The sequence below is a fragment of the Nycticebus coucang genome, chromosome 7 (genome assembly GCF_027406575.1).
Source record: "Nycticebus coucang isolate mNycCou1 chromosome 7, mNycCou1.pri, whole genome shotgun sequence".
In the NCBI taxonomy this organism is placed as follows: domain Eukaryota; kingdom Metazoa; phylum Chordata; class Mammalia; order Primates; family Lorisidae; genus Nycticebus; species Nycticebus coucang.
This window is the reverse complement of record NC_069786.1, coordinates 65,268,306-65,294,652: the sequence shown is the minus strand read 5'-3', so window position 1 is coordinate 65,294,652 and position 26,347 is coordinate 65,268,306. Positions and strand designations below refer to the sequence as shown.

Here is a 26,347-nt window from a genome sequence, read left to right as displayed (position 1 = left end):
GCTCAAAGGACTAAGAATGAAGAACCTGAACTCCTGTGGTGCAGTTCTGTTACTCTTCTTCCCAAAAGTTGTACTGACATACATGGGGTCTCCCAAGGAGACAAAACTGAGTCACCACACCATTTCTCTTCTATTGCTTAACTCCAAGCAGCCATTCCATTCTGAGGCAAAGACTTTTACGACTTTTGGCCTGCCCTACTGAACTATAAAGCTCCTAGAGGCAGAGCTCTGACCTGAACGTGTCCTGGTCCCCTTGGTGACACCATGTACAGGGTAGGCACTCACTTAGATGTGGGCCAGAGCGAACAACTTCTGTGGTCATGTGCTCCCCACTCCTTCACTGGTTTGGTCCCCTATTTTCGCAGAGTGAGAGACACCCTGTAAAACATGGGGGCTACCTCAGTTCCATGTTGGAGGAATTTGTCTGTTCTCTTCTGCCAGGTTTTATCTGTCACCCAAACCTGTGACCAGGATCACAGGCAAAGTCCCAGTAATGGGAGTTGGGGGTAGGGCACACACTATGGTCCAGCACGACTCTCTTTGGGTTCTTTGGTTTAGGAGCCTTTGAGTCCCCTGAGTAATCATTGCCTGGTCTTTCACCTGCAAATCTGTCTGTGACTCAGCATCTGTAAACTAGGCATAACAATTGTACCTACCTCAAAGGGCTGTTAAAAATACATAATCAGAAACTTGCAATACTCTTGGAATAATCCCTGATGCACAGTAAGCACTCAATAAATGTTAGTTGTTTTTATTATTATTGTGATTATAGGAAGAAATGGTGGAGGAAGAAGGGATACTCCTGAGTTGACCAAAGGTTAAGACATTACTTTAGAAAACAAGAGTTACTAATTTGACTTTTCCTCACAGTTTTTAGGCAGCCTAGAAACTTCTTTTTCTATACACGCATCTTGTTTTATTTGTTCTCTTGGTACTGAAGTCGTCAGAGTGATCTGTTTGTCAAAGCTTGTAGATACTGCGGCACCAATTCTGCAAACTATAAATTCAAAACTGAGGAAATATTTTGAAATGATTAGGTGAAAAGACCCCAGAAAGTTTCAGTTACTGTTCAGGGACCAGTTTACAACATGGGCCAAATCACATGGTCCCAGGTCCCAAATTGCTTTGTCCTTCAGTGAGAAGAAACTTTAAAACACAGGGGGAGGCTCGGTGCCTGTAGCACAGTCGTTAAGGCGCCAGCCACATACATCAAGGGTGGCAGGTTCAAACCTGGCCTGGGCCAGCTAAAAAGAACAATGACAACTGCAACAAAAAATAGCCAGATGTTGTGGTTGGCACCTGTGGTCCCAGCTACTTGGGAGGCTGAGGCAAGAGAATTGCTTAAGCCCAAGAGTTTGAAATTGCTGTGAGCTGTGATGCCATAGCACTCTACCAAGAGTGACATAGTGAGACTCTGTCTCAACATAAATAAATAAATAAATAAATAAATAGATAAAACACAGGGGGAAAGAAACTCTCAAAAAAAAAAAAAATGCCATGACTGAAAGCTTTTTATTTTCCCCTTTTTATTTAGGGGACAAAATGGAATATCTTCAAACGAAAACCTAAACAAACTACCAACTTTGAAAATCCAATCTATGCAGAGGTAATTTTTCATGATTTTTTTTTTTTTATTAAATCATAGCTGTGTACATTAATGTGATCATGGGGCACCATACACTGGTTTTATAGACCGTTTGCCACGTTTTCATCACACTGGTTAACATAGCCTTCCTGGCGTTTTCTTAGTTATTGTGTTAAGACATTTATATTCTACATTTAGTAAGGTTCACATGTACCCTTGTAAGATGAACTGTAGGTGTGGTCCCACCATATGGTCCCATATGAAAGCTATAAATTAGTTTCATAGTAGGGCTGATTTTTCTTGACACAGACATTCTTTCTTGGACATAATTTGCTTGGTTAGATTGGACATACACGTAGATTTTTCTGAGCAGATTAACCACCATTAGTCTTTTTCATGAAAAACTATTTCTAAGCACGTGGGGGGGGATAAATGGCTGATTTCTGTTTTGTTGTGGTCCTAGATGGAGAACACGCCGAGGGAAGGCATTGCCATGGCCCCACCTCCATCACCTTCTCCCCCTCCTAAGATATCTCCAAAAAGAGACCCAACTCCAACCTATACTCCAACAGAAGATACTTTTAAAGACACTGCAAATCTCGTTAAAGAAGACTCTGAGGCATAGCTATGCCAGCGATTTAGGGAATAATTGGAAACATACTTTTGCACATATATTTTTACAAGCAGATGAAAGTTAACATTTAATACTTTATAAAAAAATATATATTTTTCCCTGTTTGCCTAGAGTTGGAACTGTCTTGTGTGCCTTTTTTTTACTTACGCCATTTCATATTTTTACAAACAATTATCACAATGTACTATATGTATATCTTTGCACTGAAGCTGTCTGAAGGTAATGCTATAAATATAAATGTACATTTGTAAATTTTTGGAAAGATTATCACATTACTGAATTTGCTAAGAAAAGTATCTACTGAATTGGTCGGTGAGCATTACAATAAATGATCTAATGAGGAAAGGAATGGACTCGGGGCCTTTAGCCATGTCTAAAGAAGAGGCACCACTCATATTTTCTATAAAATTATCCAGGAAAGGAATCCAGGCCCCACTATTGGGTCCATTTTTACATATCAGCACTTACTAATATTCAATATTACATGTCAACTTGATTACTAGGTTTATTGATAGTGGATATCTATCCACTATGTGTTGGATAGATATATTGATTTGACTGTAGACACCTCAGATAGTACAGGAGGTAGAAAAAGCAGTTCATTCTCACCTTTCTGCACATTTGTGTTGTCTAACCAGAGTGTTCCATTTCATTTGTGTTCCCTCATTAGCTGCCCAGTCAACATTTGTGTTTGTAATGTTGTGAGGAAATCCCATGTCATTTAGTACAAGTGTCCTGTGTAGAATTTGTATTTAATCAAATTATCTCTTTCTTTTGATGGACCCTAGAGCAATTTCCACCCTTACCTGGCATCTCAGGTGGTCACCTACCCTAGTAACTGGCTCTCCTTAGTTAAGTTACTTAAACCAAATCTGTGTCTTCATAAACTAAGGTGCAAAACAAATACTAGTTGAGCAAAGCCTCAACTGGATTTTTGTTTCTATTTGTGAAAATATCATTATAATGATTATTTATTTCCTAAGTTGAACACGAAAGGGAAATCATTCTTATTGAGCCTATTTTTAGGTCCTTGGGCTAAATCTGTACATTTGTATCAGAATGTACTGTACAGCTCAGCTCTTCTCTTGAGCAGTTGCTGTAGTCTCCACACAGGAATCATGGCAGGAATATGCAATTTCCACAGCAAATAGCATTCCTGGTTCTCTGTGCTAATATTGCACATTCGCTGAACAATGAATGAATGAATGGATGGATGAATGAATGAACCATGTACTACTGATTGTTTTATTCCTGAGTTCTCTAAATATTTTTTGCTCATATTTTGAGTGCCTATTGTAATTGTTTTGAAATGTACTTTGATTAGAAAATCAATGGAAATGATGCTGCTGAAAAATTTTTAATAAAAGTGTATTTTATCAGATGTCTTTTATGTGCTTTGTAAGCCATGCTCATAAATCAGTTGTATTTTGCTGTGTAGAGAGCTTAAGGTTTGGAGTGCTCTCGCTCATGACAGTTCTGTGCCACTCCTTCCTAGAAATGAAGCCAGAGAAATTGGTTTGAATATTCACAAACCTCTGTATTCATTTTGTTTCTGTCCATGATATTCTGGACTAAGTTATAGGAAGCAAAATGAATGGGTTTCCAGAAACTAGGAGATGTCAGAGTCTCACGTGGCTGTCAATATGGCCAGCCCTTGAACACTGTGTGTGGCTAACTGCAGACCAGGGAGGAAGGGTGGGTGGTCCTGTTCCTCTGGTAACTCTTGTTGCCCTAGTGATAGTCATTTGCCAGAAAAACAATTTCCAGCCAGCTCCTTTCAGCTAAGGGATTCACCATCCTCCTGCTGTTCATCTCCCCGAGTCTCACCTGCTGCTCTGTAAAATAGGGAGGTTGGTTGTGACAGGCCAAAGTGACAAGCTATGTAAAGAGTGAAGGCCGATGCCTGGCATAAAGTACACCCTTAATCAATAGCAGCTGTGATTATTACCACTTACAGAGAAGAAGGGAAATGGAAGAGGCATGCATTTGTTTTTAAAAGCTTCTCAGTTGATTTTAATGCACACCCAGCGTTGAGAATTACTTTTCTAAATAGGAATGGCTGCTCTTCTTTCTTCATTTATTTTTTTAATTCAGTATTATTTTTACTTATTTCAGTAGATTTAGGGGGTATAAGTGGTTTTTTGATACATGAGTAAGTTATATAGTGATGAAGTCAGGGCTTTTAGTATACCCACCACCCAAATAGTGTACATCGTACCCATGATAGTTTTTGATCTTTCACCCTCCTCCTACCCACCCCACTTCCGAGTCTCCAGAGTCCCTTTTACTTCTGTGTATGACCATGTATACCTGTTGTTCAGCTCCTGGTTATAAGTGAGCCCATGTAGTGTATGTTTTTCCATTCCTGAGATACTTCACTTAGGATAATGTGCCATCCAAGTTGCTGAAAAACATTATTTCAGTCTTCTTTATGTGTAGTATTCTATGGTACATATATACACCTCATTTTCTTCATTCACTAATCAATTAATGGGCACCTGGGTTGATTCTGTATCTTTGCATTTATGAATTGTGCTGCTATAAACATGTAAGTGCCTGTATCTTTTTGATAGAATGACTTCTTTTCGAGTAGATACCCAGTTGTGGGATTGTTGGATCAAATAACAGGTCTACCTTTAGTTCTTTGAGGAATCTTCATACTATTTTCCATAGAGGATGTACAAATTTACATCCCCACCAACAGTGTTCAAGTGCTCCATTTTTACCACATCCACACAACATCTATTTTTGTTTTTAACAGTGGCTATTGTGACAGGAGCAAGATGGTGTCTCATTGTGGTTCTCATTGGCATTTCCCTAATGACTAGTGATGTTGAACATTTTTTCATGGTTTTTTTTTTTTTTTTTGCCACTTGTATATCTTCTTTTGAAAAATGTCTTGTCTTGTCTTTAGCCTACTTTTTAATGTTGTTTGGGTTTTTTTTCCTTGCCAATTTATTTGAGTTCCTTGTAGATTCTGGATATTAGTCTGTTGTCCATTGTACAGTTTATGAATATTTTCTCCCATCTTGTAGGTTATTTACTGTATTGATTATTTCTTTTTTGTGCAGAAAACTTTTTAGTTTAATTAAGTCCCACTTATTTATTTTTTGTTTTGTTGTATTTACTTTTGGTGTCTTAGTCATAAATTCTTTGCCTAGGTCAATGCCTAGAAGAATTTTTCCTACGTTTTCATCTATAATTCTTAAGGTGTCAGGTCTTCCATTTAAGTCTTTAACCCATCTGGAGTTAATTTTTTTTTTTTTTTTAGTGATCCAGTGCTAAGAGTTGTATTTGAGTTAATTTTTGTGTATGGTGTGGAGATCAAGGGCTGAGATTCCTGGGTTGAAACAGCTGCCAAAACACTGTCTATTCATGAAGGGGAGGATATGAGGTGCACCCTCTGTGTAGAACCCCTGGCGGAGAGCTTTCTTGAGATTGTACGTCCCTGAATGCCCTGCAGCGTGCCAAAAGCTTGTGCTGGGGAGAAGGGGCAGCTATGTGAACAGCACTGGCTGTTCATGGGGAGGTCTCCACCTCCACATCCCTTCCTGGGTTCTGGACTACGGACTCCTCTGCGCTCGTCTCCACTGGGAGGGGTGCAGACAGCTTCACGTCACCAGCCAGGCCCTTCTGGCTGCAAGAGTGAGCTCCGCCCGCCTCTGTCCTAAAGAGGCCGGGAGCACTGGCCGCTCTCCCCGTCCCCTGTGGTTGTCACAGTCCAAGCAGATGCTGGAGAATGTTCATGCCCCGTGAAGGGGCTAGTCCCCAGGCCGTTACAGAAAGCTCAGGCAGGGCACTGTGGGCCCCTCCAGGCAGTAGCAGTGGAGGAGACTGGAGGCGGCGGCTCTGGGGTTGTTAGCGCCTGGATCTGGCAGCAGCGGTGGGAGCAGCATTTGTCGAGCATGTGAAAACGTCCATCCTTCCCTGTCTTTCCCTGGCCCAGCAGCAGCAATGGTGTTGGTCCCCGGGGCAGACGCAGAGCCCCCGGGCTTGGCTCGCAGAAGGCGCTGGCCGCAGCGCTCAGGACTCAGAAGCCTGGGACTCTGCTGTGCCCCTCTGGGGACAATGGCTCAGCGCAGTCTCTAGGCAGCTTCCTGTGTCAGGCTGGAGGCCCACAGGTGCAGAAGCCTCCCTCTCCTCAGCTACGATTTAGAGCCCACGGTTTTGTGGGAGTCTCTCACTCACCCCTTCCCCTGGCTATCTGGCCGACCAGGCTGTCCTGCTTCCCTCCCCTTCGCGCTCGGTGCCTACCTTGGCGTCTCCGTTGACCCTGTGCTCTCTCTCAGAAGGTGAATGTCCGCTTGCTATCGTGGGTCCTCTCTGTGGAAGAGGTGCTGCCAGCTGCGTCTAGCAAGCCTCTTGCACCTACCCTGCCCAACGTCATTCTCTTCTTTATTTTTTAATGGAGGAGGTTATGGAGGTGATGAAGATGTTATCTGGGTCTTTGAGAGAGATACAGATATCTCGCCTGTAATGAGGCAGAAGTGGAGATGATAAAAAAGTTGGGTCTTGTTTTACTGTCATTGAGGAAAGATTAAAAAAATACCCGTGAAGCCACAAAACTCTTAGAAGTGATCAAGGAATACAGCAGCGTCTCAGGTTACAAAATAAACACTCATAAATCGGTAGCCTTTATATATATTAACAATAGTCAAGCTGAAAAAACAGTCAAGGATGCTATTCCGTTCACAGTAGTGCCAAAGAAGATGAAATATTTGGGAGTTTATCTAACAAAGGACGTGAAAGATCTCTATAAAGAGAACTATGAAACGCTAAGAAAATAAATAGCTGAAGATGTTAACAAATGGAAAAACATACCATGCTCATGGCTGGGAAGAATCAACATTGTTAAACTGTCCATACTACACAAAGCAATATGCAATTTTAATGCAATCCCTATTAAAGCTCCACTGTCATACTTCAAAGATCTAGAAAAAATTATACTTCATTTTACATGGAATCAGAAAAAACCTCGAATAGCAAAGACCTTACTCAGAAATAAAAACAAAGCAGGAGGAATCACGCTACCAGACCTCAGACTATACTATAAATCGATAGTGATCAAAACAGCATGATACTGGCACAAAAACAGAAAGGTAGATGTATGGAACAGAATAGAGAACCAAGAGATGAACCCAGCTTCTTACCGTTATTTGATCTTTGACAAGCCAATTAAAAACATTCAGTGGGGAAAAGACTCCCTATTTAGCAAATGGTGCTGGGTGAACTGGCTGGCAACTTGTAGAAGACTGAAACTGGACCCACACCTTTCACCATTAACTAAGATAGACTCTCACTGGATTAAAGATTTAAACTTAAGACACGAAACTATAAAAATACTAGAAGAAAGTGAAGGGAAAACTCTTGAAGAAATCGGCCTGGTAAATATTTTATGAGGAGGACCTCCCCAGGCAATTGAAGCAGCATCAAAAATATACTACTGGGACCTGATCAAACTCAAAAGCTTCTGCATAGCCAAGAACACAGTATGTAAAGCAAGCCTACAGCCCTCAGAATGGGAGAAGATATTTGCAGGTTATGTCTCCGACAAAGGTTTAATAACCAGAATCCACAGAGAACTCAAACGTATTAGCAAGAAAAGAACAAGTGATTCCATCTCAGGGTGGGCAAGGGACTTGAAACTTCAGAAACTTCTCTGAAGAAGACAGGCGCACGGCCTACAGACGTATGAAAAAAATGCTCATCATCCTTAATCATCAGTGAAATGCAAATCAAAACTACTTTGAGATATCATCTAACTCCAGTAAGATTAGCCCATATCACAAAATCCCAAGATCAGAGATGTTGGCGTGGATGTGGAGAAAAGGGAACACTTCTACACTGCTGGTGGGAATGCAAACTAATACGTTCCTTTTGGAAAGATGTTTGGAGAACACTTAGAGATTTAAAAATAAACCTGCCATTGGATCCTACAATTCCTCCACTAGGTATATATCCAGAAGACCAAAAAACACATTATAACAAAGAAATTTATACCAGAATATTTATTGCAGCCCACTTCATAATTGCTAAGTCGTGGAAGAAGCACAAGTGCCCATCAACCCACGAATGGATTGATAAATTGTGGTATATGTACACCATGGAATATTATGCAGTCTTAAAGAAAGATGGAGACTTCACCTCTTTCATGTTTACACGGATGGAGCTGAAACATATTCCTCTTAGCAAAGTCTCTCAAGAATGGAAGAAAAAGTATCCTATGTACTCAGTCCTACTATGAAACTAATTTATAGCTTTCATATGAAAGCTGTAACCCAATTATAACCCAAGAATATGGGGAAAGAAGAAAGGGAGAGGAGGGGAGGGAGGAGTATGGGTAGAGGGAAGGTACTTGGTGGGACCACACCTATGGTACATCTTACAAGGGTATATGTGAAACTTAATAAATGTAGAATATAAATATCTTAACATAATAACTAAGAAAATGCCAGAAAGGCTATGTTAACCAGCTTGATGAAAATATTTCAAATTGTATATAAAACCAGTGCATGGTGCCCCATGATCGCATTAATGTACACAGCTATGATTTAATTAAAAAAAAAGGGAAATATAAAAAACAAAATCCCTGAACATGAAACAAAAGTGCATACTCACTTCACAGCATGGGGAATAGAGCCGTGGCTGAACTATTCCTTCCTGGATCCTTCCAAGGGCTCTTATTTCATCAACACTTCTTGCTCCAACAAGCTAGGAGCGGTGCCTCCCACAGAATTCCAGGTCTAGCACCTAGCACCTTTGTTGAATGAAAAGATAAGCTGATTTGTGAATTTATTCTTCCATCCCTTCCCCTGTTTCCAGACCCAAGTATGCAGAATTTTTCTTTAGTTATATTCTTATTTGTTAGCTTCTCTGAGTCTGATTGTTAAGGGAATAGGAGACCTCAGAAAGTCCTAAACCTTCCCTGACTTCAACTACAGAGACAGATAGGATGTGGTCTACCTCTAAGAGTGCAATTGTATCCATGTGGGCTTCCAGGTATTCAAGTTTTTGTTTTCTTTTTCAACTCCTAAGAATAAAGCATTTGAGAGGGGAGGGATACTTCAAGTTTAGAAGATAAGCAACATTAAGCTGTTCCTGGCATGGTGATTTGCCAAAATTTTCCCAAATCTTGAAAGAACCAGTCATTCAGTGGAAGTCAATGGTGACTTTATCTGTGGTACAGAAAATGCGTTATGAAAATTGTACCTGTCTTTGGGTAAGTGAATTAAGTTGTCTGTGTTTGGCTTTTGCCAAGGGCCTTGTTTAAAACAGTGGATCCCGACTCCAGTTTCCCTGGCAGGTGGCATCTGTCATGGAGCACATGAGCTCTGGCTGGCCGGCATGTGACCATGGATCAGTCATTTCACTTCCCTGCAGATTAGTAGCACTCTATGGAAAATGAAGGGGTTTCACAAGGCTATCTTTAAGATCTCTAGCTTTCTCGTGCTATGGTCAATGGTTTGTCTCTACTCCAGTCTTCATTTGAAATTTAGTGCTTTAAACTTGCTATAGTTATTTCAGTTCTAAGCTTGTTATAGCAACTGTAAAGAAGGCAGGTTCAATTATTGCGTCTTAATTTTTATCCTCAGATCCTGTCTCTCTCTAGGTGAGCTGTTAGAGACATCTATTTTAGAAAGTGCTCTTTTGGAGGTATCTGAAGGCCTGCTCATCAATTTCAGGGCTGAAAGTGGCTATGTTTGGTTCCTTTTTGCAGGATACTTGTGTAAACATCCTTCATAGGTGCAAGGTTCCAGGGGAATTTCCTTGGGCCCTGGCCCATAATGAATTTTGATGCTTCAAAAAGGGGCCCTGGTCATTGAGTGAGGCTGGCACCTGTGAAGAACCAGTGGCCTCCTGTGGACCTCTGATGGCCCAGGAATCACCCTTGGATTAAAAAACAGATAAACTCAGAAGTAAAATAAATAAATTGCGATTTTTTATTCTTTGAATTGTGGCAAAATACACATAACTTAAAATTTTAAACTTGAATTTTTAATCATTGATCTGGCATCTGGGGGCTTTGTTTTTGTTTTTCAAGATGGCCTTGGAAGGCTGTATTTATCAAGTATTTATGGCTTTAAATATTGTCAAGGTGTGGTATTGTCTTCTAATATTCAACCTATGTTAGAGCCCATGAAAAGATGGCAAGAAGTCTGGGCCAATCCGGCAGGACATTCTTAGACAGCTGTGATGACCACTTGAGTTGCTTCTCAGAGTGGGTCAAGGCTGTAGTGTTTAGAGTGTGAAGCCAGCGATGTTATTAACTTAAGCAAATGGCTACCATGCCCTAGTTTAGGAGTCAGTTATGTTACAGTTAGTAACTATTGCATCCAGGACCCTGATGGAGGCAGCCCAGCCCCTGGGTCTGCACTCTGCACCACTGCACCATGCCAAGTTCTAATATATTGGCCACAGGGCAAGAAGGTGGTGGGAAGTGATTGGTTGCCCTTTGGGTGAAGCTTTGTCAAATCAGTTTCTGTAGCTAACAAGGGGAAACTGGGAACTAACTGGAAACCACCATTCCTGCTGGACCCACTCAGGGTCATACCCTTCTGGCCAGCTCTTCATCTTCTTCCTCTCTTCCTGACTAGATGGAAGTTAGGAGGAGACCCCCAGCTGAAATCCACAGGGTAACCCCCAAGTTTCAAAAGTTGTATATTCCTGAAGTCTTTTTATAAAAGTAGTACAGGTTCTACCAAATGATACTGGCCAAGAGGGTGGGCTAGGGTGGAGGCTGTGGGCCCTCCCAGCACCAAAGATGTTGTGGGCTCCTCCCCTGGGGTGACCAAGTCAGGTCTAGTCTCTTGAAGGGTGATCTGGTCATTCTTATCACCTTCCCCAACACTGATGTGGTTGTAGTTGCCCCTCTTTAAGAGGTAAGAGGACCCCTCCCACCACTATGATAAATCTTAGATGGAGTGCTAAAAAAATGACTTCTCTCTCTCGGTATGTCTAACTAGTGTTGTATAATGCATCTTTCCTTGGCCTTTTCTGCTGGCTTCACACTTCCTTCCCTGGGATGGTGTCATAGGTCTCCCTGGGGGCCTGGCTGGGAACATGAACAACACTTAGAGGGCCACTATCACGAAACTCCTCCCCGCTGAAAGTCAGGAAGCCTCCAGGAGCGGGTGTTTATACATGAGCTTTCTAGGTTGAGTTTTTCTCCTGCGAGAACGCTTTCTGTGATGTCATGGAGCTAAAGTGTCCTTGGCCTTCATTTGCACCCGCTATCTATTTAAGAATTTTCCATATACTATCTTTGTTACCCAGTGTAATGATAATGAAATATAGCTGAGTGTTAGTAACTATTTTGCCATGTATGATGCACTCCTATATATAATATGCACCAAATCTTTTTGGCCAAAGATTTCAGGAAAAAATCTTTCCTTTTAAGTTTTTAATTCAAATGCTTTTTGTTCATACTTAGGTACTTGTTTTTATATTACAAAGGAATATGGTACAAGAAATTGCATGTAACAAATAAATACAGAACACAAGAACAGATACAAGGTACAAAGGATTTTCCAATAATTTTTGTAACAATATTAACTAGATTTCTAGCTCTTGCATAATGTGTATGAAAGGAATGCATTGTTCTTTGTTGGCTGAAATGCTTTTGTTTATTGTAAGTTAAAATTGATTACCATATTTCAGGGTATAATTTTGCGTACAGATATCATTATCACTTTCTAGAGTTACACTTTTAACACCTAAACATAAATAAAAGAATTAAAAACATTTATATATATGTGGAATTAGTCTTACCCTTACATAATGAGTATCTTTATTTTTTCCTCAAAAATGTGGGCAAAAACTTGCACAGTATACCTGGAAAAGTACAGTAGCCTCCTCCTCAGCTCCACCTGACTGAGCTTATCTTTAAGGAAAAGGACATGTGGGACAGGGTGTCCTTTGCTGGCCAGACAGGGTAAAACTGGCTGAGACCGGTGGGATCTAAGGTGGTGGTCCCCAGGCCTCCAGAAACCCCTACCTTTTTATACTCTCATCTCCATGTTAAATGACCTTCCACAGCAGGTGGCGATCTCCATGGTGATGACCAGAAGAGACCATGGAAAGACAAGAAGATGCTGCTCTGTTCTGAGAAATTCTCCACCATTCCCCCCAAAGACACGAGTATTCCACCTTCTGCTTTTAAGACTCAAGCCCTGTATGAGAAGAAACCCTGTATTTCGGCCCCTCGCCTCTCACACGTGAGAAGGTGATTTATGAGCTGTGCTCCCACAACTCCTTTGCTTGGCCAGTGGAATAAAGCCTGCCTTGCTTCCCATTCACTTTTGGTCTTCTCCTGGCTGCATGACACCTAATAGGAAAGAATCCCACTTTTGGGGAAAACCAACTATCTCAGGAATACCACTTGTCTTTGGGCTGGCCCAGGAAGTCTTTATTATGCAAACAGAAGCTCTTGAACTTCTCCCACCCCTAAACACCAAAATAAGCACAGACAAGATTTGTCTGGATTCCAGGACAGGGCACAGAATGAGTTGCCTTCTGAGACCTACCTCATTAATCATCTGTTTTGGAATTGAGAATGAACTTCCCTTAGGAATGATGTGTCAGCTGGTGGTTCAGATCTCTTTCCAGAAAAGTGGCCCAGCTGTAAACTAACTGTACGAGGCTTGCAATTTGGCAACAGAAGATCACAAAAAAGAAAATGAAAAGACCCTCCTCTCCTGGGTGCAGAGCCGGTCCTGGGAAAGTTCTGAAACAAAAGAAGTACGCTGTATCACTGGCTTCCCACCAACTCCCCCATGCACCCGTTTGCCAGCACCCAGTGGCCTTTCATCAAGCATCCCAGGACCCTCCTGTGTGAAATCCCTCTGCTGGGCACCCTACCTGGGAATGGCTCTGCCCAGCAGGTTCACACACAGCTGGAGCACCAGGCTCCCACACTAAGTCTCAACCTGCCACCACAGCCCCACAGACCCCTGCACAGATCTGCACCAGGGCCCCACAGTGGAGCTGGAAGCAGAGTGAAGAGAGCATCTCTGGCAGATGTACAGCAGCCACGCTGCTGTGAGCACTGGCCCTGGCCCTGTGTTGAGTAGATCACATGCACCATTCGCTCAGCAGATACCTGAGCAAGGAGAACAAACGTCTCTGACCTCATGGAGCTCACAGTCTAACACACGATCCCAGCTAGCTCTCACAATAACCCCAGGGGCTGGTCCAGCCATATGCCCATCTCACTTGGTAAAATAATTTGAAATTAAACAACATGCCCCAAGGACATAGCTGGGTATGTCCTGACCGCCCCTGCCAGGCTCTCAGCCAAGTCAAGCCCATGACTTCACCATGGGGCCTACCACCTGGGAGTCAGAGCTCCCAGCTCTCAGCCCCCTCCACAGAAGGCGTCAACAGCTTTCAAGTTCTTGATTTCCTCAACTTGTTTCATTTTGTCTTTTTGTCTTCTTAACCTGGGTAGAGTGCTGTGTCATCATCACAGCTCATAGCAACCTCAGACTCCTGGGCTCAAGTGATTCTCTAGCCTTAGTTTCTTGAGTAGCTAGGACTACAGACGCCCGTCACAAGCCCCAGCTACTTTTAGAGATAGGGTCTCAACCTCACTCTTGCTCAGGCTGGTCTCAAACTCCGAACTTAAGTAATCTACCCATCTCAGCTTCCTGGAGTGATAGGATTATAGACATGGGGCACCATACCCGGCCAACTTATGAATCTAAAGAGACGTCAAATTTCCTGCAAGCTGAGGGGAGGGTGGGAAGAGGCCGGAAGCCTGGAACCACGGGTTCTGGGTGGCTTGGGGATTGTCTTTATGAACACAGCCACCATGGATCTAATTAGTAGTTTTCTCAAGCCTCCTTGGAGCCTCAAGGAAGTATGCATGTCAAAGGGGTGAGTCATTTTCTAGATAACTCCATCTTGAAATAGAATATTTAGAATAATAGATTTCTCCAATGGCTATTTACCTGGAATCTGAGCAATTGGTATATTTTATGTAAAAAAATTATAAAATATGAATCTTCTTTGCAATCCATTGTGAGACATGCAACACTCACTAGTCAGTGAGTTAAAGAAGCATGTTGAGACATCTGAAAGGGGTGCCGAGATCCCATGAAGTCTGAAAAGCAGGCTCATTAAAGCGAGGCCAGCATGACCTCAACCACCCTGACCTCTCTAGCCCGAATATGTTAGTTTCACAGGCTGACTCACGGTTCTGTAGAGACAAGTACAAACAACCCAGGATGCACTTCCACTGCCAGCAACTGAACTCAGAGAGATGCCATTTCCATCTCCAAGGTCAGGATGCCTCCCTTTCTGCAGGAAAGAACTTTGGATGCCCCCTGCCTCAGTTTTAAGTTCTGTATTCTCAGAAGACTGGTGGCCCTCTCCTTCTGTTTAGAACAGCAATCACATGTGCAGGTCTGGTCAGCAGAGGGATTCTGACTCAAAAAGATGACTCCCCCTAACTCTCCTTCCCTCTATGACTCCTATTCTCCACGCATCACCCATTCCTCCCTGACCCCTCAGCCTCCTTCTCCAGGGCAAGGGTGAGGGGACCAGCCTTACACCCCTCAAAGGCTGCCTCTCACAGCTTAGCTCAAGAATAAATGAAACTAACAGAGAAGAGGAAAAGAAAAAGAGAAAGGGTAAGAAGCAGGGAAGAGGGAGGCAGGAGAAGAGGAAAGGGAGGGAGAGGAAACCTGCCTCTAGTGCCTAGTCTTGGGTGGTTGCTCTGTCATAAAATCTCGCTGTTTAAGGGCCAGGTCATTTTTATTTGGAGGTCAATTTCTACTGTGCCAAATGCAACACAGTTGTGGCCAGGCAATTGCTCTGTTCTATTCCATTCTGGCAAATCAAGTATTCTAGAATACAGTAGCAATAGTAGATGAAAGTTGAAGACGTAGCCTGATGCTCCATGTACCCTTCCTCCAGCTGCTGCGGACTCTTGGCTTGCTCCCAGATGGACTTGTCCCAGCCAGGATGCTGCCTCACTCCATCCAAGGTTATGGGAGCAGTCGGCGGCTGATGCCTGGCTGATGTGGAGATTGATCTTCACTTTAATTTTGGACAACTCAGAAGGATCATTCCCAGTTCCAGAGCATCTTACAGGACTGACTGAGGCCTCCATGGTAATGGCATACAGTTCAGCTTTCTCTTATCTTGCTTTCCTCTATCTTTACAGCTATATCCATGGTCTTCTAGAATATTCTTGAGGTCTTACAAAACTGATATTTAGCTTCATAAAGGGATAGATCTAAATGTCTTTCCCATACATACATGTGTCCACATATATAAAGATGCATATTTAAGTGAGAAGGCAGGAAGAATGTCTTTTCTTCATTTTCTTCAACCTGCATGTTAACTGAGTAGAAAGTTTATAGACTAACATTGCACAGTAAGCTGACTTCTTACCATCATTTGGGATCAGAGAAGTTCTGCTGCCTAGAAGTCTGTCCATAATGGTACGGTTAAGCGACCTGGCCTCAAGGGTTGCCTTGTCTGGAGTCAGATGGGTGTCAGCAGGTGGCACCAGAATATCCCCTATTCATTTTGAATTGCTTCAATGAGAACAACTGTTGGGAAAACCTTTGCAGTTCTTTCTTTCTTTTTACAATATTTCTTTTTTTAATCTTATTATCTAGAAACACAGATGCTCAAGGGTACCACAAGGCCCAAATGCTACAAAGAGCCAAGTAACCTCTTGCCAAATGCCACAGTTCCAGACCTGTGTATAGTCGGTACAGACCAGAGCAGGGACCTCCAGTTACTTTTAACTTTTCAGGTAACACCCAAAGAAGCGTGTCCATGAACAGTGTCTGCGCCACCAAAACTCCACCCTGCGCATGCTCACACACATCCTGTTCCTATCTCACTCTTTAAAACTCTCACATCCGCCTTTGCTCAGGGAGAAGGTTATTTTTATTTTTCAAACAAAATGTCTCACGTGTTTATTACTGAACTGTCTTATTAGTGCAGAGCATATCAACAAAGAGAAAAATCATTTTCCTAATGAAATGTGGCTGACTGTCCAACTGATGACATTTTTCAGCTTGATAATGGTAAGATGATAGTGACCTTGACACACACAGATACATGGATCATCTCATGTGTAATTCCTTATAGACCCAGCTTGGTTCTCCAATGTCTCCTTTGTGATTTATACCTGATTTTATTATCAGTTTTCGTTTGAATCCACTAAGGAATGGGACAATTTTGTTTTTGTTTCCTGGTCAGAAACCACTTACTGGGTTCTGAAAGTCTTGTGAGGAGACATGGTGAGAAACAGAGTCATATCACACACTCCACAATGGTGGGGGAAAGGAGAGAGGCAAGGAGAAGGTGTTTTAGAGCATAAGCTCCCCTTTCACCATTCTTTAGCAAAAGAATTAAAAGCCTGAATGCCTTACCAATTGGGTGTTATTTCTTCAAGGCTGACATAAAGGAAAGAACACAGCTTTTCAGTAACAGAACAGACAACTCTGACTTGAATTAGTTAAAAATAAAAAAAACAAGGTAAGTGTTAATAAAAATTGTCTTAGATGATCCTTTTCAAAGTATAGAATTAATAAAAGGGGTCTTCCTTTATGAAAGAGTTAAAACCACCGATCTAATTCAATTTCCCATTAAAAATTACAAAAACAGGCAGGTTGTTTTGTAGAAACCACATCATTAATCTTTGGCCAACCTGGAATTAGTCTCCTATGCCTTAGAATGGTTCCTCTTTCTATTGTGCCAGGAATTTTGAAAACCGTTGTGATTCATCTTCTAAGGACTTCAGTTTTACTTGTCTATTTCTTCACCAGTGTTCACATTAGGTTGGTTTGACAGTTGAGTTAGGGTTTACTAAAGTTTGTCCCTCCTCACTGGCAGGGTGCTTCGCCGTCTGGTTGATCGATTAACACCTGCTCTGTCCTTGCTCTTGTCCTCAGAGTGATAGGGACGAGAGAGCCTCGCTACTCAAGTTTGTGTCTCAGAAAAGAGATGAATAATGATGCAAAATTCTTTTTTTCATAATTATGTTTAGCCAGTGAATTCTCCAAATTCATTGTCACATCTTATTACAGAGACAAGCTTGCTTCTGTGGTGCCTCTTTGCAGCCCCATCTCTGGGGTGTCACAAACAAAGGAAGAAGCAAGAAAGGCAGGATGGAGCCTGCAAGGAGATGACGTGCCCAAGGGCAAGTTCACAGTCCTCAGCCCAGCAAGCCTCCCACCACGTCCTGAATCCCTCCATGCAGGCTTTGTAGCAAACTTTAGCTGTTCATACATCTTAGTAGCAATGAAAATAGAGCAAGTGAAGTTGATTGACGCAGCTGAGCAGTGCCTATTATCCCTCCCAAAGCTTTTGTTAGAGCTGGGTGGTGAAAACGTCCTACCTCAGCCCTTTCTCTCTCTGGTCTGAAAAGTGCTTTGGCTCCAGCACAAGGAGGTCAGTGGGAGAAACCACGCAAAGGTCGTACCACTTTTTCTTTCCCCTTTATTTTCTGTTTGTCATGGTTAGTGGCTGAATTTTTTAAAAGATCCAAAAGCATGAAGCGGGAGACTTGAATATTCTTATTTGCATATTAATGCCAAACTTGGGTTGCCAGCACCCAGTCATTTCAAAGGCGGTTGCCAAGAGCCCAGGTTTGAAAGGCTTCGGCACAGAGGGGGCACCTGGGGGCTTTGCAGGGGGCTTCTCCAAATGAGAACACACTGCCGCTCTCTGGGCTTCGCGGGAATCAAACTGCAGCTTTTCCGAGTGGTCAGCTTCACGCAGGGAGGCTCCTCTGGGTGCAGGAGACAGTACCGCATTTAGGAGATGGGGGCTGTTTTTCTTACACACTTTGGAGTATTATTTTTTATAATTATTTGGCTGTTTATTACATTTGCCTGTGATTGATGGTGTTGTGTGTTACTCTGCGTTATCCTAGGGGCTGACGATGGCTAGGCTGGGAGGATGGTGTTTTTTCACCAGTGAGGACTTGTTCTCATATGCCAAACAAGGAGCATGTTGGATTCAGGTTGTCCAAGATAGCTTTCCTGCTGGGAATCCCAGTAATGAAACTAGATTTGTTTCAAAACATGGTCGCTTTTGGTTCCATGTAAGTAATACTCAGGGGTAAGGGGATGTGTTGCTTGGCGCTATGACCAAGCAGGGATGCCCGACCCTCGCTGGGGCGCCCAGGGATTTTGTGAGCATCTGGCGCCCCCTACTGTCCAAGTGGCAGCACGGGGCCTGCACGCTTTAATCCTGGCAAAAAGTAGGGAGCGCAGGAACTGGAGGGTAGGAGGGGATTCCCATTTGATTCCCATTTACTCTCTTGGCCAGGGGGAGGGATGGAAATAAGACGTAGCTCGCTTCAGGAGGCAGCTTATTCAGTCCGCTGGAGGCTGCAGTGTCCTGCCTCCCGGCCACAGCCCCCTGGAGGAAGGGCACACTGTGTCAAGGACTTCCTTATCTACCTATTCTTGTGAGGAGATGAGGTTCATGTAGCAGAAAGGGGTTGGATTTTGAAGTGTTTTTTGTTTTCTTAAGATACAGGGCCTTGCTCTGTAGCCTAGGCTGGTCTTGCACTTATGGCCTCAGGCGATCCTCCAGCCTCCACCTCCCAAAGTGCTGGGCTTACAGGCCTGCACCAGGGCGCCCAATCTGAATTTGAAAGTTAGATTTCAAAGAGGCTACAGTTCTACCCCTAACTCAGCATGAAATTTTTTGTCACCTAAAGAAGGCCCCTGACCTCTCCATTATGTCACCACCTGATGGCGGCCCCTTAAAATGGTGGCAGGAGTTAAATGTATTTCGGGTTATTAGGAGAATTCCTGAGAGAGAGGACAAGATTAGTGAAGTGCCTGACTCCGCCTCTTGTAAATGTTAGGGCCTTTTGCCTTTCCCTCTCATCCCAAATTTGAAATAGATGGGCTATGTTCATGAATGTGTTATTTCTGTCTATAAAAGTATAGTATATAGAGATTTGTGTGTGTGTGTGTGTTTTTCAGTGTAATTGATTTTTTAAAAGTGAATGTTTTTTGGACTTTATCCTCAAGTAATGTATGCAATCATTTCTGCCTTAGATGTGGCCATTTGCTCTTTGACAATTGTGAGAAATACAGCATTGTCTGAGCTGCCAGCCAGGCTGAGCGAAGAAACCCACTCCCAGGCTGTCCCAGAGCCACTGGCACAGAACCTTCAGGCAGGACCACTCACGTCTTGCTGACAGAGACAAGGTTCTGGCTTCACTAAAGGTCATGAATCAATTCTCCTAGTGACTACTCACATGTAATATTAAACCTTTTTCTTAACAAACCTCAAATCTTTTTAGCTTCAAATTTTCTTTTAATTTATTTGGGACCACTTTCCTATCATTGAAGAGTTTGGATTAATTAGAAAATACTCTCCTGCCTTCTATTTTTACTATGGAAGGAGAAAAGAGGGATTATCGGTAGCCTAGGTAGTAATAGTAAGTGGGGGCCTTTTAAAAAATGCAAAATATTTTAGACTATCTGTTTTTACATAGTCTTTTTTTTCTTTCTTGTTTTTACATAGTCTTAACTACTTACAAGAAAGAGGAGTAAATTTGAACACATGAATAGGTCATCTTGAAAACTTGCCATGTGTGGGTGAAGGGTCAGGAGTGATGGAAACACCACAGTGTCTGATGAGCTGAACTGAGTCTCAGGTTAGTCGCTTTCATGAGTGTGTGTTTGTGTGTGTGTTTCCTTGGCCACGACACTTGATTCTCTCAAATCTCTATTGTTTCCACCTGTAAAATGAGGCATTGCCATGGCACCTGTCACTTATGGTTGTTGAGAAGATTATATCAGACGATGCGCATGGCTCATATGCAATGTAGCCAATAAAAGAAACATCTTTTTGCTGGTATTTGTTCACACTTTCCTTTGTCTATTGACTTACTTTGGGTTCATCATGTGCCTTTTGCAAGCTTCCTTGGCAATTTACAGAAGTACAGGTGGTTTTGCTTCACTTCCTGCTGAAATGGAAGAGCAACTGCTGGCTTAACCATCTGGGGATGAGATGTAGACATCTTGCCCAATCTCTTCTTGGCCCTGAAAAACAGAAGGTGCTCAGGATACGCTTGTCACCTAATTTGGAGCCAAATAAAATGTTAAGTCTAGGAAATATGCCAGTTCTCACAGGGAAGGCATCTTCTTGTTTCCCCTCTCCAGCAGACTGCTTCTGGGAGTGAGGGGGGGACCCGGGAGGAGAGCTCTGTTTTCTCTTAGTCTGGGTTTAAGTAGGAGACATCTGCAACCAAGAGCCACAAGTCAGGTCCCCCAGCCTTCCTCCACTGTTGTGTTTCTTGTCATGCCTAGGCTTTTTTGTCACCTAAAGAAGGTCCCTGACCTCTCCGTTATGTCACCACTCCCTTTCTTATTCCACTGGACCCCTGTCACAGTGTTCAAGTTGAGGGTGACAGCTGAAGTTCAAAACCTGCTCATAGTATTTCCTGTGGTTTCCACTGCATTTCATTACATTGTGCTAGGAAAGTACAAGGGGAAATGCTGCTGTCATCACCCAGGGGGAAAGCAAGATTTCTGTAAGAGTCAGACAAAAGCAATCAACATCAGACCCAAATGTACCAAAGAATTTGTATAAGAATTTGTTCTTTTACCAAGATAATTGTGGTAAGTTATTTTTGAAAATGATGGTTTTCATAGTTCAAAATTCCATATGACCAAGTGAATAGGCTTCATTGATAAAAGGTAAAACTTACTGCTGTAGCTTGGGTTTTCTGAAAATACATAATCACAGAGCAGGGAGGGCCCTCAGCAGCCTGGCTGCCTATAAGACAGTGGTTCTCAACCTTCCTAATGCTGTGATGTATTTTCATTGTTACAAAGGGGTCACGACCCACAGGTTGAGAACCACTGCTGTAGGAAGTGATCTGAAGTAAAGGCCAGTGTCCTCACTGCTATCCCCTAACTCTGAGATGCTGGGTGAATTGTGTGTCTTATCTAAGGTCTGCTCTTCTTCACAACCATCTTGCAAGGTTGCTGTGGGAAGATTAAATGAGGTAACCATGCATGCAAAATGAGGAACACAGTTTAATTAACAATTAACCAGTTAACACACAATTTAGCACTGCTACTTAAGAGTTGTTCAACATTTGGTAATAATCATTATCATCATCATCATTATTCTATTTCTGCAACTCTTCGGGGATGGAGATATTGCACCTTTAGTTCTCTATTCTGGTCACTCTCTGGGGTCTGTCTTGCTACATAACAGAACTCTCCTACCTTCTCACAAGAGAAGAAGCTCATTTCTTCTTACCCAAGTCTTGCTCTATTCTGAATCTGACATAATATTGAAATCTCTCTGCCTTTCACAGCCACTGTTTCTTTTTCTTTAAAATGACCTGGTGGTAATCTTAGACACTAGGAGGTGGGGTAGAGATGTGCAGGGCCTTGCAGCTCTGCCCCTCTGGACATGAAGTGAAGGCCCTGCCAGGCCAATCCTTCACCTTGGGCTGTTCTTCTGTAGACACCTCAGGCTGGACTCTCCACAGAGCAGATGCTGAGCAAATGGTAACAGATGGATGTTTTGTGTGGTTATTTCCCTCCCAAAGGACTTGGTTCTTCTCCCTTTCATCGTTCTGAGTATCCCGCTGTGGACCCAATCCCTTCCTGTCACACTTAACTTACAGAAAAGAACAAAAGTCACACTGTTGTTCTTGTCCTTGTCTCCCACCAATTCATTCAAATGTGTTAACCAGGAACCTAAGCTGAGCTAATTTGAAAAAGTGCCAACATTGGATACTTTTTCTTCCGTTTTTGGGATACTTTACTAAGAAGATATGTTCCAGCTCCATCCATGTAAACATGAAAGAGGTAAAGTCTCCATCTTTCTTTAATGCTGCATAATATTCCATGGTGTACATATACCACAATTTATTAATCCATTTATGGATCGATGTTCAGCCCTACTATGAAACTAATTTATGGCTTTCATATGAAAGCTATAACCCAGTTATAACCTAAGAAAATGGGGAAGGGGTGAGGGAGGGGAGGGAGAGAACGGAGGGGGAGAATGGGGAGAGGGAGGGTGATAGGTGGGATTACACCTACAGTGCATCTTACAAGGGTACATGTGAAACTTACTAAATGTAGAATATAAATGTCTTAACACCATAACTAAGAAAATGCCAGGAAGGCTATGCTCACTAGCTTGATGAAAATATGTCAAATGGTATACAAAACCAGTGTATGCGATAATGCCCCATGATCGCATTAATGTACACAGCTATGATTTAATAAAAATGAATAAATAAATAAGTGCCAACAAAATGAACAATAATAGTAGCTAAGATTTATTAACCACCATGCTGTGCTTTGACATGAATTCACTGGATTGATTCTTAAGACTGTCTACAAATGAGGAAACTATGGTTTAGGGACATTAACTAATGGTCAAGCCAGTGCAAGGGGCAGAGCTGAGCTCTGACTCCAGAAACTCAGTGGAAGAGTCTTTGTTCTTGACCACCTACGAAGCACTTCTAGACAGATTTCTCACATTGTAAAAAAGTACTCATTCGGGAAGGAAGCTCAGAGGCAAGCAGGTGGGCTAGCTGAGCTCCCGAGGATGGCTTTCACTCATGATCTTGCCAAACCAATGTCACATTATATAACCACGTGGCTCAGTAATGAAATACCATAAACTGGCTTAAAGAACAGCAATTTATTGTCTCACACATCTGGAGGGTAAAAGCCAGAAATCAAGGTGGTGTCATAGCCCGTTTCTTTGAGGGCTGTGAGGGAAGGATCTATTGAGGCTCTTCCCCTTCTTGGCTTGAGGACGGCCATCTCCTCTCTGTGTCTCTTCATGTCATCTTCCCTCTATATGTGTCTGTGTCCAAATTTCCCCTTTTTTATAAGGGCATCAGTCACACTGGGTCAGGGCCCACCTAACGACCTCATTTTGACTTGATTACCTCTGTAAACACACTGTCTCCAAATAAGGCAAATTCTGAGGTTCCAGGGGTAAGGACCCCAACACATCTTTTTTTTGTATGTGTGTGTGTGTGGGGGGTGGGTAGGAGGAGAAGGGGGATCTTAACCCATAACAGCTCCCTTCTGTCATTTTAAAGTATTAATCAGCATGATGACTTAATTTCCCCACAGCAGGGAAGTGGTTCACTTAACAGGGGACTGTCAAAGAGGTTTAGCTTTTAGAATCAGACAGGACAACTCTGTTAATGCTTCATTTGCTATTTTTTATGAGTAGTCAAGTAAGTGGAACTCTGGGTATTTACCTACAAAAACAGAAATAACAGTTTTAAAAAATAAAGAAATAAGAGCAAAGTTTTAATCAATGTTTCACTTTTAGGACACTTGACTGATGGCATCATGGGACTGACTCTCAGTGAATCAAACACTCTTTGGGAGTTAGACATGACTAGGGGAAATGTAACATTTTCTAAATATTTTCCTAAAGGAATTAATTAACGTTACGTAGAGAAGCAACTTCCCTTTAGAATAATTTATTAATGGACTGGTGATTCCACTTGTAACTGCTATTGTTGATAAATGATATTACACTCTTAAGAATTGCTTACAATTAACACAATTATCTTCTTTCTTATTTTATACAGGATAAAGACAATTGCTGTACTAAATTAGACAGGAAACCGAGTACAGGGAATACTAATTTTAAGATGTCTTTAATGAAAGAGCAACAACATCATTATTTAATGACTTTATATTGTGATGTTGTCAAAATTAAAATGGAGTCCTTTGTGTAAAAAATAAAACAAAGACAAACCAACACCAAATGAATGAGCAACAATAACCAAAAACAACTAGAGACATGAAGGCTATGAAGAGAGGGTTCTCTGGCTTACATGCCTGATTTTGAAAAAAAAAAAAAAAAAAAACCAACCGAGCACAAAAGACTCAGCAAAAACCACACCCTTGGGCAAGGGCCATCATAACTTTACAAAAAAAAAAAAAAAAAATTTGTGCAAGGACATCTGCCCAGCAACTGCCTGCCCAACCCTCACACTGGCGTCACCCTTGTTACTGATCTTTGCAGCCTAGAATAATCATTTCAAAACAATTATAGTAATCCTCCTCGTTTTCCTTTAAATACCTTTTCCTTCCTTTACCTCCCCAAAGACACACAGAGTTTACTATGGCACTTATCTTCCCAGGGCAGTGCCCAACTCCCAAAGAAACGACATTTTCTTTTAGAGAGCCTTTCTCTATCTGTTATTTATGTGACAATATGTTGGTTTGTTAACTCAAGCACTGAAGGAGGAACATTGATGAAATCAAAGCCATCTATTGTCAAAGGCATGTCAGATTTGGAAAAGACAATTGTGAACATTATTTTTTAGGGTTCTTAGTCTTTTGTTTATTAAAATTTGAGCATGTCATAGAGAAAGTACAGAAAAGTGTGTGGAGTCTGCCCCTGCTACCATTTGTGTAAACAAGCCTGTGATTAGGTTGTCTACACAAGTTTATACATCTCAGGCAGGAGACCCGCTAGGGGTCTGCCGAGAGGAGGACTGAATTTTCTTTACACCCTTGCAGAGTTTGATTGTTCTATTTATACCACATCTAATAACACCTGTTTGACCAAGTCAGCACATGTGTCTGATAACTGCACACACGTGTACACACACACATAGAGCAGCTTAAGCAGCTAACGAGGCCCAGGTTGCAGGCTGCTTGGAGAATCCTTCCAGCCTCATTTTCCCCGTGCTAACCCTGGGGCTTCCTCTACGCAAGTTCTGAAATGTAGCTGAAGTTCATATCGATGTCTACTTGCTCCCCTTCAGTACTTGCCTCCTTTATTGCTAAGGCAATCTCCCAAGTCTTGAAGAAATAAAATTTCATGTCTTGTGAGAACTGGAGTGAGAGACATTTAGATTGTTGTTTCCTCAGACTTTAAAAACTAGGCATGCTTGGCTGTTTCTATGCTGGTATGTGCTGTATCTATGTCCCCAGTCCTAGAACACGAAGGCTTTGAGAACCCTCAAATGTCAACCGAGTCAGCAAGTGCGACCTCGAATCCCTTCAACAGCATCCCTGCCCCAAGGGCTGCCCTTCTTGGGCTTGCCTGCCAACGGTGGCGGCTCCTCTTCAAACTGCTGATGCAGAAATCCTCCTTTGGGTGCTGAGCTTCCACCCATGACCCTGGCCCTACCAATTTGTTCCCTCTGATGGGAATTCAATTCCTGTTCCAGGTGGGCAGTGCTATCTCCCCTGAGCCTCTTCTTCCCAGTAAACCATCCACAGCTTCTTCAACTCCCCTGGTCTTCAGATAGCCGATGTCCTGCCATCCACTCCAGAACACCTGTGCCTATACATGGTGGGGTCCCCAGCAGTGAAATTTTACCACTGCTCTGAGTTGCTGGGAGTAGAAGTAGCCATTGATTTAGATATTTAAGCCAGGATCAAAGCATCATTTACTTTCTTTTCCCTTTCTGGGGGTGGGGGGAGGAAGTAGGAGTTACATCATGTCATTACATCACGCTATTGACTCACTGTGAGTTGATTATTGCATACAATGCATACTTCAATCATTTTCATTGTGTGGCCCTGACACTCATACTTGCTTTTTTTGGAATCACATTTCAAAAAAAAAAAAAAAAAAGAAGAAAAGAAAAGGAAAAGCCTTGCATCTTTCTTTATATCATTCTATCTTGTTAGCACATGGTTAGAACTCGCATAAGCAATTTAGACCCTGATCCTGTTTTCTCCTGGTGTGTTAATAAACTGCCTTTGTCTTCATCTCCATTAGTGATACAAAAACTCCTCTCAAGGACAGAACTCAAATTCTACTTCACTTGGAAGTGAAAGAATGGTCAGAAGGGAGGGACATTTCCTATGTGCTTGGAGCATTTTTTTCTGACCAGTGGGACAATGGGAAGGGCTTTATACTGTCGCCCCACCCCCACCCCAAGGCTCTGAAGGCAGCGGTGGGTGGTTGGGTTTGGGATCGCTGGCCAGGAGGCTTGTTTTAGAATTTCTCATTTAGAATGGCTCCAGAGTTCCAGAAAGAACTTTGAAGAAGAATTTAGAGTTTCAAAATCCATTGTAATTTTTCTTTCTTTATTTATTTTTGAGAACCGGAATTTTGTCAAATGGAAATTTAGGAATCTTAGACTATTAGAAATTTCATTTATCTATGAATCTTGGATA

General features: G+C 42.3%; 1 protein-coding gene across 1 annotated transcript in view; it reads left to right on the top strand.

The window, feature by feature from the left end:
• Window positions 1-3,600, top strand: part of LRP2 (LDL receptor related protein 2) — a 234,320-nt gene extending 230,720 nt beyond the window's left edge. The window contains exons 78-79 of the mRNA XM_053597902.1: window positions 1,535-1,606; window positions 2,049-3,600. Of these exons, the coding sequence (XP_053453877.1) occupies window positions 1,535-1,606; window positions 2,049-2,210 (234 nt within the window). The 3' untranslated portion in view covers window positions 2,211-3,600. The remainder of the gene's footprint in view (window positions 1-1,534; window positions 1,607-2,048) is intronic.
• Window positions 3,601-26,347: the final 22,747 nt, after the last annotated feature.